This window comes from Thrips palmi, unplaced genomic scaffold, assembly GCF_012932325.1.
Source record: "Thrips palmi isolate BJ-2018 unplaced genomic scaffold, TpBJ-2018v1 HiC_scaffold_18, whole genome shotgun sequence".
NCBI classification, from domain to species: domain Eukaryota; kingdom Metazoa; phylum Arthropoda; class Insecta; order Thysanoptera; family Thripidae; genus Thrips; species Thrips palmi.
In genome coordinates, this window is record NW_023144627.1 from 18,883,169 (window position 1) to 18,897,859 (window position 14,691).

Genomic DNA, 14,691 nt, shown 5'->3' on the forward strand with positions numbered 1-14,691 from the left:
TTCGGTTCGAGTCCCATTTAGCGACTCTGGAGCTCAAAACGCGTCTTGAGTTTTGGCTGCCTCCACCGGTCTTCTGGCCCACTGTGCGCCGCCGAGGCCAAGACACTCCCGCGGCTGGACGGCTGAGTCAGCGAGGCGGCGAGTCAGCGCGCCGGCCAGCCAGCTGTGGGGGCGTCGCCTCGCCGGCCGCGCCGTCCACGGGGTGCGGTGCCCCACCCCGCCCCGCCACGCCGGACTTTCTGGAACCGAACACGCGCAGCGCCGCACCGCGGACACGAGTGTAGGCAGACTTAGTACCACTGTAAGCCCGGCTGTAGGAGAATGCATTGGCCACCTCGGCGGGAGACAGGCGGACGGACGGACGGACGGACGGACAGACTGCAGCACGCTCACAACGTCAATGTTCCCCAGCCCAGCTCGCAGTACGGCTCGTGCGTTTCAATTAGCACTCCACTGCAAGTCGAGCCACACACACACACATTCACACACACACACACACACAGGCGCGCACGCAACTCGCGGCGCGTACCCGCACTCTGTACTTAAAGTGGTTGACAAATGGACCGCAGTATGGCAGTGTGGCTGCGTGGCCGTGAGGTGAGGTTGGCGCAACGGAAGTGCCGCCCCGCCCCGCCCCGCCCCGCCCCGCCCCGCCCCGCCAGCGAGTCCGGTGCGCCCACGCCGCGCCGCCTCGTCTCCAACGACTCTCTTCCGCGGTCCGACGTCCGACGAACCGACACCAGCGCCGCCGAACCACCACACCACACCGCAAGGGGACACTTTGACCGCGGCTTAGAACGCGGAAAACTGTCGCTGTCTCTCTCGCACTCGCGGGGCGCACAGTGGGCCAGAAGACCGGTGGAGGCGGCCAAAACTCTAAACACGTTTTGAGCTCCAGGGTCGCTAAGCAGGATTCGAACCGAACGTGTGACCCCACCAATGGATTGCTCTCCGAACGAGGAATCCATTGGTGGAGTCACACGCTCGGTTCGAGTCCCATTTAGCGACTCTGGAGCTCTGCACGCGTCTGGAATTTTGGCCGCCTCCACCGGTCTTCTGGCCCACTGTGGGCTGCTTAGCAGCCGCTTCTTTTCACCCCACAGTCAGGCGGCGTGGTGCCGTCGCGGGGTGGGACGCGCGCACACACGCACTGACACACTGACACGGAAAGCGAGAGTGAGGGGGAAGGACCTGCACCGGCATCCATGAATGACCGCCACCGCCGGCAAGGGACAGCACTGCGGGCGCCATGGCAACCCCGCGGCACAACACACTACACCCCTCTCTCTCTGTCTCTCTCTCTCTCTCTCTCTCTCCCACGCCCACCCTTTATGGGCGTCGGAAGCCAAAGGCAGCCAAAGGCCGCGGACAGATTGAATTTTGTAATGACGGGCATTATTTTGGCTGGCCTGTCTCTCTCGCACCCCAACGGAGCGCCCCACGAGAGCGAGAGAGCGGCCGGGCCGGAATAAACAAACCATGTTCGCTGGCTAGTCAGCACTGGGAAAGGAAAAGTGAGCACCCCGAGCGAGGCATCGCGATGGACTTATTTTATGGTGGATGGACTGTCGGTGCCGTAAAAATAGCGAAAACTGTGTAAAGCAGACGCCGTAAACTAAGAGATGGCGTGGATAGTACTCGCGGTGGTCGATGGCCTGCCGCACAGTGGGACAGGTGGAGGCGGCCAAAACTCTAGTCGCGTTTTTAGCTAGAGTTTTGGTCGCCTCCACCGGTCTTCTGGCCCACTGTGCACCGCCACTGTTGGCTCGGGGCAAACTTCGGGAGACTAATTGCTGGTTCCCGCGAACCGGAGTTGGAGTTGGGGAGCAGTGGCTCTGTCGGTACGGCTGCATTATGCATCGGCAGTTCGTAGGTCGATCCTCGAGCTCCGATCGTTATTTCGTAAATTTGTGACTTTTCGCTGACTTCGGGCAGCCACTGCGTCCCATTCTCGCTGCGGTTGAAAGCCTTCCTCAACGCACTGGCGCTCTAGGGACCCTACTCTTTCATACCCCACCTCGGGAACGCCTCAACAACCGCTAGTTTGTGAGCAACAGCCAGGCAAAAGTTGGGCAAAATGTGATTGACTTTTGGCCAGTGGCGGTATTCGAACCCGCCCCTCCAGGCCTCCGGTGACGTCACGGAAGTGGCAGGGCGGTAGCATTAATCACCTTGCAAGCAGCCAAAGCAACGGCAAAGCAGGCAGGCCAAGCAGGCCGGCATCGAGGTCGCGTCCCACCGGTCCCACCGATCGATCCCCTAACGGCACGGACAACGCCGTAACTTATTTCGCTGGAACAATGGACAGCCAACTAGGTCAACTCGACCATCCTAGAATATGTTGTTTTAATCATTTGCAAACGACAAAAAAAAACTGACTGGAATTTTAATAACCGCGTTGGGAATTTGCGAGTCTAAAATACTACTCCAGTTGATCGAATCTACGAGGCAACAGCCTATCATCGGCAGCAGCCTGTGATTACACAGCGCGCCAGAACCGGCCGGTAGAAATCCTGTGTTCACTAATGCCTTTTAGAGTGCGGTGGACGCATCCTCTTTGCCCTTCACGGCGTCACGGCCAGCAGGGCCGCCAGAAAAACAAAAACAAAAACAGAGCCGCATTACTCGACCTACGCACCTCGACGGTGGCGATCTAGACCGGCATGGCCGGGCATGCCGCACATCGCGGAATCAAGGACAGCTCATTTGCCCCCCCCCCCTTTTCCCTACCGGCGCCAGAGAAACAACAATCTTTCTCACACACACAGACACAGACAGACACATACACACACACACACACACGCACACCGTCTGCTCGCATTCGCTTCATTCATTGGCGATGCCCGGCGAGTCCAACAAGTGCGGCGGAGACGACGGCGTCCTGGAGGGCGTCCGCCGCGGCGTCTGCGCCACCACACTGCCGCCACCGCCGCCTCCGCGAACACACGCATGGCCGCCTGCCTTAATTACTGTGCGGTGGAAGGCAGCAAAGGCGGTTCAATAACAACAACAACAGGAGCCATTCGGAAAAAGTAAACCATGCGCGCAAACGGACGTTTTGCTGAACGGGAACTCCACACCGGTAGTGTAAAAATAGTACTTCAAACCCTTGCCACACTTTTCACTAATTGTGAGTTGTGTGGTTAATTGTTCCCACAGTGTAACGGCAATTCCTTTCAGACCTAATCTGTCATCTGTTGCTCGGGGGCCTGATGGGCTGCGCTTCGATCGCTTGGGCCCTAAAGGGACAGCAAAGAGACAGACGGACAGACACACAGACACACAGACAGACAGACAGACAGACAGACAGACAGACAGACAGACAGACAGACAGACAGACAGACAGACAGACAGACAGACAGACACCGGCAGGTCTAGCGGTGACGTCACAGGCTTGCAATAAGGACCGGTCGGCCCAGGACGGACACCACCGCCGTAACTGCGGACGCGCGGGCCTAGCGTTGCCTGCTTCAGGACCGCCGGGCCGCCACGCCGCCGAGTGGCGATTTAAAAATCAGCGGGAGAGCCAGGCTGGCCGACACACACTGCCGGGCAGTAAAGCGAGCCAGTGGCGGAGCTAGAGCGAGCCAATTGTTTGGTCCGCGGCTTCGCGGCCCGAGGGGCCCGGGGCGTAGTGCTGTCCTTGTCACTCCGCCGGCTCGCCCTACCTCGCCCCCACACGTCTGTCTCCGTCGGGTGACGTCTCGGCTGGACCGGAGGCGTGGCGGACATTAAAATATCCTGTTTGGGTTCGCTCGGTGCTCCGCGCCGCTCCGGGTGAGTCAACCACGGCGCCGCCTGCGTGGCAGGCAGCCCGCCGCGTACCCACCATGGACGGACGCACCATGGGTACAGAGCGTGGCCATTGTGTGCCGAGGGGCCATGAAGGAGCGAGGGCGGTGGGCCGTGCCATACGCCGTGCCATGAGCCCGGTCTTGCCACTTGGCACTGGCGAACTGATGCTATCCACCCGCCCGGCCCGCGCCCCGCGCTCCGCCACTGGCGAAATAAAAAGAAGAAAAATTGCCAACGCGCCAGCTCGTCTGCCTTACAGTGCCATGGCACGCCGCGCCACGCCACGCCACGGGCGAAGAGGATTGGCACAGGGCGGGCCATCACCGTGCCAACGGCCTCCACGGCTAGATCCGAACGACCTGTTGCTCCAGCTCGATGGAGGAGACGAGTTCCAAATTTTTGGAGCCCTCGTTTGGCGACGCGTATCCTTTCCGCGAGCCTACGGCATTCCAAAACTCAGCGCTGCGTGAAAAAAAACACTTGAGTCGTTTACGAAAGATTGTGCCTAAAATTAACCGAAAACACGCGTTGTCCCATAGGGCACGCCGTGAAAATAGACGTGACCTCACGCCATGCAAATCAGGGGATCCAAAACAGTGCCCGGTCGGTCCATCTCGGTCCGCTCTCTCCCTCCCCCCTCCCCCTTTCCCCCGGGGCAGCGCAGTCGACACGCAACGCACGCAACACACTGACCAAATTCCGTGTGGAGAGGCAGCGAAGCAAGCGACTCGAACCGGCCGCCGATTACAATACCGCGCCCAGCGTCGGTTCGTTGTCGTCCGTCGCCTCGAGTCGCCTCCAGATCCGAAGCAGATAGGCTGAGCGCACCTCCGAAAATGTTTTCATTATTAACGAGGCGTATTCGCTACTCAAACAACTTTCTCAGGGTTTCTGTAATTTTTTTTAAGCGGTCTTGCTACCGCTTCTAGCTCTGCATACGATCCCACTCATCCCATCCCATCCATCCACCCATCCATCCATTCAGCGCGCTCGGAGGGGACTGCATGGTCGTGGTTCGTCGTTCGTCGTTCGTCGTCGCCTGCGCCGCCACGCCGCCTCGCCGCGCCAGTCCCCACTCCTCACAGCCACCCCCTCCCTCCTTGCCCCCTCTCTGCCCGGCCTCCCCGGCCGGTCCACGGCAAGACCGCTTTGCTAAGCTTGCCTTGGCGGAACTTTTTTGTTTGCCCTGTACGGCTTTTGGTCTGCCTCATACGGTTTTTGGTCTGCCTCATACGGTTTTTGATTTGCCGCATACGGCTTTTGGTCTGCCTCATACGGTTTTTGATTTGCCGCATACGGTTTTTGGTCTGCCTCATACGGTTTTTGATTTGCCGCATACGGCTTTTGGTCTGCCTCATACGGTTTTTGATTTGCCGCATACGGTTTTTGGTCTGCCTCATACGGTTTTTGATTTGCCGCATACGGCTTTTGGTCTGCCTCATACGGTTTTTGATTTGCCGCATACGGTTTTTGGTCTGCCTCATACGGTTTTTGATTTGCCGCATACGGTTTTTGGTCTGCCTCATACGGTTTTTGATTTGCCGCATACGGTTTTTGGTCTGCCTCATACGGTTTTTGATTTGCCGCATACGGTTTTTGGTCTGCCTCATACGGTTTTTGATTTGCCGCATACGGTTTTTGGTCTGCCTCATACGGTTTTTGATTTGCCGCATACGGTTTTTGGTCTGCCTCATACGGTTTTTGATTTGCCGCATACGGTTTTTGGTCTGCCTCATACGGTTTTTAATTTGCCGCATACGGTTTTGGTCTGCCTCATACGGTTTTTGATTTGCCGCATACCCCGGGGTTTTGGTCTGCCTCATACGGTTTTGATTTGCCGCATACGGTTTTTGGTCTGCCTCATACGGTTTTTGATTTGCCGCATACGGTTTTTGGTCTGCCTCATACGGTTTTTGATTTGCCGCATACGGTTTTTGGTCTGCCTCATACGGTTTTTGATTTGCCGCATACGGTTTTTGGTCTGCCTCATACGGTTTTTGATTTGCCGCATACGGTTTTTGGTCTGCCTCATACGGTTTTTGATTTGCCGCATACGGTTTTTGGTCTGCCTCATACGGTTTTTGATTTGCCGCATACGGTTTTTGGTCTGCCTCATACGGTTTTTGATTTGCCGCATACGGTTTTTGGTCTGCCTCATACGGTTTTTGATTTGCCGCATACGGTTTTTGGTCTGCCTCATACGGTTTTTGATTTGCCGCATACGGTTTTTGGTCTGCCTCATACGGTTTTTGATTTGCCGCATACGGTTTTTGGTCTGCCTCATACGGTTTTTAATTTGCCGCATACGGTTTTTGGTCTGCCTCATACGGTTTTTGATTTGCCGCATACGGTTTTTTTTTGCCGTGTACGGCTTTTGGTCTGCCTCATACGGTTATTGATTTGCCGCATACGGTTTTTGGTCTGCCTCATACGGTTTTTGATTTGCCGCATACGGTTTTTGGTCTGCCTCATACGGTTTTTGATTTGCCGCATACGGTTTTTGGTCTGCCTCATACGGTTTTTGATTTGCCGCATACGGTTTTTGGTCTGCCTCATACGGTTTTTGATTTGCCGCATACGGTTTTTGGTCTGCCTCATACGGTTTTTGATTTGCCGCATACGGTTTTTGGTCTGCCTCATACGGTTTTTGATTTGCCGCATACGGTTTTTGGTCTGCCTCATACGGTTTTTGATTTGCCGCATACGGTTTTTGGTCTGCCTCATACGGTTTTTGATTTGCCGCATACGGTTTTTGGTCTGCCTCATACGGTTTTTGATTTGCCGCATACGGTTTTTGGTCTGCCTCATACGGTTTTTGATTTGCCGCATACGGTTTTTGGTCTGCCTCATACGGTTTTTGATTTGCCGCATACGGTTTTTGGTCTGCCTCATACGGTTTTTGATTTGCCGCATACGGTTTTTGGTCTGCCTCATACGGTTTTTGATTTGCCGCATGCGGTTTTTGGTCTGCCTCATACGGTTTTTGATTTGCCGCATACGGTTTTTGGTCTGCCTCATACGGTTTTTAATTTGCCGCATACGGTTTTTGGTCTGCCTCATACGGTTTTTGATTTGCCGCATACGGTTTTTGGTCTGCCTCATACGGTTTTTGGTTTGCCGCTTTTTCAAATCACTTTTCAATTTAAAGCACGCTTAAAAACATCGTGCTTATTTTTCCTGTTTGAAACCCACGCGTGCAAAACTTCTTTTTCCCGCCAGCGGCCTTTCTTTCTCGTCTCTCTCTCTCCCGCAAAATAATAGAACTCGCCGCACTTTACGACCCCGTGGAACCAGTATCGGTCGCGGATCTGGTTTTAGAGCACTACACTACAAGGCAGCACCCACCCATTTTGTTTCGATAGAAACTTTTCGGTTTTTTTGCGACAGTGTGAAAAGTTCTAACCTTAATGCCTCGGTTCAGAAGTTTCAGAATTTTGCACCCTAAGCCAAAGGGTTAGAATATGGCCGAATACGGCACACTGCTGGTAAGGTGATTCACTCAAGACAACGCCGGGGACACTCCATCGGTTCGATGCGACCGATCGCCGGGACAGCGCGGCTCCCGACCGGGTAACCTAAATGCACTGGGCGACCCCCGGCACCCCGCCACACACACTGGCACACGTTGCCGGCCTCGGTTCGGAGGCAGCCCCCTTGGCGCCCCGGCAAGGGTTGTCCGGGAGTGCGCCCCCCGGAGGCAGCCCTCGCTGCGTCGATTCGCACGGCCTCCGCGGCCTCGGCGGCGACGGCCTTGCCGCGACAAACGACGCGCATTAGGACCATCGCCGGCCACCCAGTGGAGTGCACCCCGGAGGAGGCCGAGGTGGTCGATGGCGTGGCCGGCGCCACTGGGAAATCGCCCCGCAGTCCGAACAGAGTCGCTCTGTCTCTGTCGCACTCGCAGGCGGCGGCGGCGCGGCGGAGCCACGGAGACACCGCCTCCTCCATATTCCCAGATCCAAATCTGCAGCGATTGCCGCGGACCTTCGGCACCACGGCGGCCTTGGCGGACTTGGCGGCCGCGGACAGGTGTAAACGGAGAGGGTGGCGCCGCACAGTGGGCGGAGGCGGCCAAAACTCTATATACGCGTTTTGAGCTCCAGAGTCGCTAAATAGGACTCGAACCGAGCGTGTGACCCCACCAATGGATTGCTCTCCGAACGAGGAATCCATTGATGGGGTCACACGTTCGGTTCGGGTCCTGTGTAGCGACTCTGGAGCTCAAAACGCGTCTAGAGTTTCGGCCACCTCCACCGGTCTTCCGGCCCACTGCCGCCGGGGCGTAAGGCTGCCCGGCTTGAGGGTGGCGCGGCTGCCTCGAGGACGGCCTTGGCGGCCTTGACCTACCAGCGGGCCGCGGGGCAGTGGGGCGGTCAGGGCGTCAGGGCACGGAAGGGTAGCAGAGCAAGCAGCCCGTCGCCTGGCCGAAACACGCCAGGGCTCGCTCCGCGCACACAAGGATTGCCTTCCTCATTTCGAGGAAAAAGAAACACACCGCCTGTTTCAGGAAAATACATGGCCAAAAAAAGTCTATCAATGGGGTGTTTGAACCAGAGACGAGGCAAACACTCGTGTCGCCCACGACCACTTCAGGCCGCCGTGGCGAGACTCTTTGCTTTCCTATTCCAACATTGCTTTTCGAGAAAGAATTTCTTTGTTTCTGGCGGCTAGCGCCGCCCGTCGTGTTTGCAGTGTGGTCCCCGCGGTTCGCGCCTCGTGGAATCGGCAAGCAGTGCAGCGTCGCGCCGAGCGGAGCCGAGCGGTGCTTGCAGCGTGGAAGCCGAGACCCTGACTGCCAATTCAGAGCTTTACATCGCCACTGTGAGTGTGTGCGCGCGTGTGTGTGAAGCGTTTGCGGAAAAGACAGTCCCCAGCCTCGCCGCGTCGCGGGGGCAACAGCACTTACCATGCCCTTCGGGGGCCCCTGGGGGCCACTGTAGGGCCATTAGTGATTCGGCATAGCTTGTCCAGGGCAATAACAAGTTTCACCGCCCACGCGCGGCGGCGCGGCCCGGCGCGGCCAGTCGCGACGTCACAGCCCCGGTACAGCCGCCACCAGGCCGACAGGCCGCCACCGCCGGCGGCGGCTCCACTCCCAGGGCTTCCCGTCGACAATAACGTCTTGCTCGAGCCGCGAGCGCGAGCCGCGGGCTATCAGATGACCCTCTGTCATTGGGCGGGGACGGGGCAGTCCTTTTACCGAGACTGTACTTCACTCTCCCTGCTCAGTGGGTGACCTCGTCACACCAAGTTGGTGAAAAACTGTTTAACGAAGGTGTATGTCTAGCGACTCGGCGACGAATGCCGGCGCAAGTGCAAGAGCATTCATCGCGAGTGCACCGCAGTGATTACGGCGCCGCGCTACCCCCCCCCCCTCCTCAGCGCCAGGCACGTTGCACCGAATCGGCCTCGCAGTGCTGCCGCCGCGGAAAAGAAAACTCCGGCCTGGCTTTCCCATTTTCCGCGCACTTGTCGACTGTCCTGGCGAGGAAATGGAAAAAGGGCGCAGGAAGTCGGGCCTGGCGCACAGTGGGCCAGAAGACCGGTGGAGGAGGCCGAAACTCTAGACGTGTTTTGAGCTCCAGAGTCGCTAAACAGGACTCGAACCGAACGTGTGACCCCACCAATGGATTGCTCTCCGAACGAGGAATCCATTGATGGGGTCACACGCTCGGTTCGAGTACCATTTAGCGACTCTGGAACTCAAAACGCGTCTAGAGTTTTGGCCGCCTCACCGGCCTTCTGGCCCACTGTGCGGCAGCTTGGCGGCCCTACAGCCCCGCCGGTGTAGTACGCCGCCGTCACGCGAATCATCCATCACGTCCTCCGCCGTGCTCCGTCCTTGTCGCGCCGCCGGGCCGCGCCGAGTGAGAGAGAGACAGCATAACGAGGCGATCAAGCCATGCAGGCTGCGTCGGAAAAGACTGGCTAGCCGCCGGCTTGTCGATACCCGACGCGTGGGACATGGAACTGTTGTCCAGGTTGCGTCCTCTGCGGGGCTGTGTGCTTTGAAGCTTCGTTTAGCATGCCCTTTCTACGGAGTGCGATTTCCCGCCTTGCTTTTGGAGCAGCGTTGCAGCGGACTGCCCCTGACGCGGCCCCGCGACGCCGCTGCCTGCCCGGCACTGCTCCGCACCAACACGACGAACACCGGCACCAGATGACAGCACGGCGGCGTTCAGGGCCACTCCGCATGGCCCCGCATGGCACTGCACCTCTACGCGGCGCGACGCGGGCACGCCGGCGCACAGTGGGCCAGAAGACCGGTGGCGGCGGACAAAACTCGAGACGCGTTTTGAGCTCCAGAGTCGCTAATCAGGCCTCGAACCGAAGGTGTGACCCCACCAATGGGTTCCCTGTTCGACGAGCAATCCATTGGTGGGGTCACACGCTCGGTTCGAGTCCTGCCCAGCGACTCTGGAGCTCAAAACGCGTCTAGAGTTTGTTCGCCTCCAGCGGTCTTCTGGCCCACTGTGCCCCGGCGGGGCTCGGGCACGCCCTGGTGCTGGGCTAGGCCAGGCTAGGCCAGGCTAGGCGAGGCGCGGCCCGCTGGGCCCAGCAGGGCCCTGCCATTGTTGTGGGAGCCGAGGAGGAGGGAGGGGGCCTTCAAGTCACGTGGTCACGTGGGGCACAGCCCGGCACAGCACTTGGAACACCGTGTCCGCCGTTTCGCGCACGTCCCGTGGTTCAAACACCATTACTCGGCACAAATTTCAGCGAGCCCGTCACCCTCACCATCACCAGCACCCGCGAGTAGCGCTCGCGCTGCAGGCAGACAAAGCACGCCCATGGGAGTGCGCGAATAAAGAACAGCGCCACGAAAAAAGAAGACTGGTTCGAAGATCGACGCCGTGCCGCGCCTGCCGCGTCTCGTCGCGGACGTGGACATGACGGCCAAGGCCAACTCATAATTTCGGCCGGCAGCGAGTCAAGCCAAACTCAGCGAGAGTAGTCTTGCCCAGACTCATTATATGGAGCAGGCTTACGTACGAGCGGCAATGGGTCGGAGTGGCTGGTACACTAGCTAACCCAGCGGTTCTCAACCTTTCTCGGCTCGCGACCCCAAATTTGAAGCCAAAAATTTCCGCGACCCCCAGGAAAAATTTCGCGACCCCACGGGACCCCTCCTTTAACATGCCACGGCGTCTGATCCGAGGCGGGCATTTTGCTCCCTCAACGGGCAACTGGTCTTTGGACCTTCCTTTAGCATGCCTTTGTTACGGAGTGCAATTATCAGTCTTAGTTTGGGAGCAGTATTGTCTCAAAGTTGGCCAAAACGCTCAGAAATGTCTATGAAAAATCGTGTTTTGGGCTGATTTTAAGCAGCCACAGCGTCTGATCCGAGGCGGGCATTTTGCTCCCTCAACGGGCAGTTGGTCTTTGGACCAACCTTTCGCATGCCTCTGTTACGGAGTGCGATTATCAGTCTTAGTTTGGGAGCAGTATTGTCTCAAAGTTGGCCGAAACGGTCAGCAGTGTCTATGAAAAATCGTGTTTTGGGCCGATTTTAAGCAGCCACTGCGTCTGATCCGAGGCGGGCATTTTGCTCCCTCAACGGGCAATTGGTCTTTGGACCTTCCTTTAGCATGCCTTTGTTACGGAGTGCGATTATCAGTCTTAGTTTGGGAGCAGTATTGTCTCAAATTTGGCCGAAACGGTCAGCAGTGTCTATGAAAAATCGTGTTTTGGGCCGATTTTAAGCAGCCACTGCGTCTGATCCGAGGCGGGCATTTTGCTCCCTCAACGGGCAATTGGTCTTTGGACCTTCCTTTAGCATGCCTTTCTTACGGAGTGCGATTATCAGTCTTAGTTTGGGAGCAGTATTGTCTCAAAGTTGAGTAAAATAGTCACAACGATTTTTCAAAGACACTTGCGACCGTTTTGATCGACTTTGAGACAATACTGCTCCCAAACTAAGACTGATAATTGCACTCCGTAACAAAGGCATGCTAAAGGAAGGTCCAAAGACCAATTGCCCGTTGTGGGAGCAAAATGCCCGCCTCGGATCAGACGCAGTGGCTGCTTAAAATCGGCCCAAAACACGATTTTTCATAGACATTTCTGAGCGTTTCGGCCAACTTTGAGACAATACTGCTCCCAAACTAAGACTGATAATTGCACTCCGTAACAAAGGCATGCTAAAGGAAGGTCCAAAGACCGATTGCCCGTTGAGGGAGCAAAATGCCCGCCTCGGATCAGACGCAGTGGCTGCTTAAAATCGGCCTAAAACACGACCCCAGCATCGCCGCGACCCCTTAAAAAAATTTCGCGACCCCGCTTGGGTCGCGACCCTAAGGTTGAGAACCACTGAGCTAACCCTTCGGGTGTATCCGTGGGTTCGATCCCCGTCGGCGGCAACTTTTTTTGCCGCCACGCGCTTTTCTTTTCACTGTTTCTCCACTGTCCTTCCCCTCCGGAGCGCGTGTTGACCATCTGGTCACTCTCACTCCCAGACTCACCCGCAGGTGCAGATTTCGCAGATGCACTGTTCCTTGGCGGCCTCCTGCTTCGTGGTGGTGGTCTTGCTCGTCTTGCTCGTCTTGAGGTTCGCGGAGGCCTGCTCCTTCACAGTGCTGCTGCTCGTGGAGGACGTCACGACGGACACCTGCTGCGAGCTGCTGGCCGACACGCTCGGCTTCCCCGCGGCCGGGGTGGGCGTCGTCGCCACGGCCGCCTGTTCGCGGTTGGAGGACATGACGGCCGTCTGCTTGAGCGAGCCGTCCGCTGTGGTCTTGCTGGACACCTTCTCGTCCAGCATGGTGGACCTGCTGGAGCTCTGCTTGACGGACTCGCTCGAGATCTGCTTAAGGGACTCGTTGGTCGTGGAGGACTGCACGACCTGGCTGGAAGACATGGACGTCTTGCTGGAGGACATCCCGGTCGTGCTGGAGGACTTGACGACCCCGGTGCTGCTGGACTTGGCGTCGGCGCCGTGCTGTACGAGGCTCGTGGAGGTGCCGCCCACCATGGAGCCGGACTCGAAGACTTGGTGACTCGACGAGGACATTTTGGTGCTGGATGAAATCTGTTTGGACGATGAGGACGACGACGACGTCTTGGTGATGGAGGTGGTGAGCCCCGCCAGCGAGGCTCCGGACTGCTTGCTGTCCAGCAGTGTCACCGAGGTGGTCTCGGTGGACCCAGCCGGCAGCCCCGCGGCCAGGGTGGTCGTCCTGGGTTTGGAAGACGACTCCGCCTTGCTGGAGGAGGAGGACCCCCCGAGCACGGACGAGGACTTCTCCATCTGGATGAGGGAGGTGGACGCGTCGGCGGCCTTGAGGTTGGACGCCCTGCTGGAGGACGCGGCCTCCGCCTTGGCGGAGGACAAGGCCTGCAGCGACACGGCCTCGGAAGAGCCCTGCTTCTCCTGCTGCAGGAAGTCGCTGGACTGCACGACGCGCTGGCTGGACGAGGACATGGAGGACGACATCTTGGAGGAAGACATCTTGGAGGACGAGGACGCCTCTTGGTGGCTGGAGGCGTGCTGGGCCCTGGGCAGGACGACGTCGGTGACGTCGGTGATGGTGACGCTGCCGCCGTCGCCGCCCAGCATGTGGTACGTGGTGGCCTTGGTGGCCGCGACGGAAGGCTTGCCGGCCACGGGCATCCCCCTGGCGCCGGGGTCCACGCGGCCCTCCTGCTTGCCCGTGGTGGTGGTCACCGAGGTGAAGGAGGTGCTGCCGCCGCCGAGGCCGCCGCCGTGGCTGGAAGACGTGATGGCGCCGGTCGCGGTGCCCGAGACCCCCGCGACGGTGGACTGGCTCACCACGTGGCTGCTGCTGGAGGAGCGCAGCACGGAGCTGGACACGGTCTCCACCACCTTGGAGCTGGTGGTGACGCTGCTGGTGGTGCCGCCGGTCACGCGCTTCGTGGTCCTGGTGACCACGGTGCCGGCGCCGGCGTCCAGGGCGCCGCCGTTGCTGACGATGGTCGTGGTGATGCCCACCGGCTTGCCGTTGACCGTCGTCACCTCGCCGACGGTGGTCGTGGTGGTGGACGTGACATGCTTCCTGGCGGGCTGCGGCGAGCTGGCGGTCCTCGAGCTCGCCGTCGAGGCCTTGGCCACCTTACTCGTCGAGCTGGACGAGGCCGTCGACGACGACACCACCGTCTTGCTGGTGGCGGCCGCCGTCGACGAGGTCGTCGACGAGGACGTCTCTCCCTTCTTCCCCACGGTCATGGCCGCGGTGGGGCGCGCGGTTCGTCGCGGAGGTCGCGGTCGGTCCCGCGAGTGAATGCGGGCTCGTCGTTCGTTCGCGGAGTTGGCGGTTCGCGGCGCCGCGGTCGGCTACTCGGGTGGCGCGTCGCGTCGCGTCGCGTCGCGTTCGGGCACTACTCGTGTGAATGTGGCGCCGTGCTGCCGTGCCTTGTGTTCGCGCTACAACATCTTGCTTTAGAGTGACCGGCTGGGCTGTGCCGGGGCCTCGCCGCCTCGCCGGCGCAGCGGGCCTCGGCGGGGCGTGGCGGGCGTGGGGCGCGGCGGCGTGGGGCACGGGCCGCGAGCTGCGGCGGGGCGTACCGGGGCGCCGCGCGGCAGGCAGTGGGCGGCAGGCCCGCTCCCACTCCAGCCCCCGCGGCCCCCGCGGCCCCCGCGGCCCCCTTGCCCCGGTTACCTGTGTTGCATGCCATGTACGGCTGTGCCACTCCGACCACGCAGTGCCAGTCTGGCGATCGGGACGGTCTGGACCAGCACCTCGTCTCACACACACTCACACACGCCCCCCTCGTATCGAAAAGAAACTCGGCTTGCGCAACTTAGCCAGGACCGTTTTACCTAGCGGGACCAAAAACTTTCAAAAATCTTCTCGCTGACACACCGTACTCGTACTAGTGTCATAGAAGCAAACAGAAACAACGGCAAAAAATATTCAAAATATTTTACTTTTGAAATTTTTT

General features: G+C 58.8%; 1 protein-coding gene across 1 annotated transcript in view; it reads right to left on the reverse strand.

Annotated features, from left to right (window-relative positions):
• The window catches only part of LOC117644569, a 32,536-nt gene extending 18,376 nt beyond the window's left edge, over nucleotides 1-14,160 (reverse strand). Inside the window, exon 1 of the mRNA XM_034384129.1 lies at nucleotides 12,255-14,160. Coding sequence (XP_034240020.1) covers nucleotides 12,255-13,975 — 1,721 coding nt within the window. The 5' untranslated portion in view covers nucleotides 13,976-14,160. The remainder of the gene's footprint in view (nucleotides 1-12,254) is intronic.
• Nucleotides 14,161-14,691: the final 531 nt, after the last annotated feature.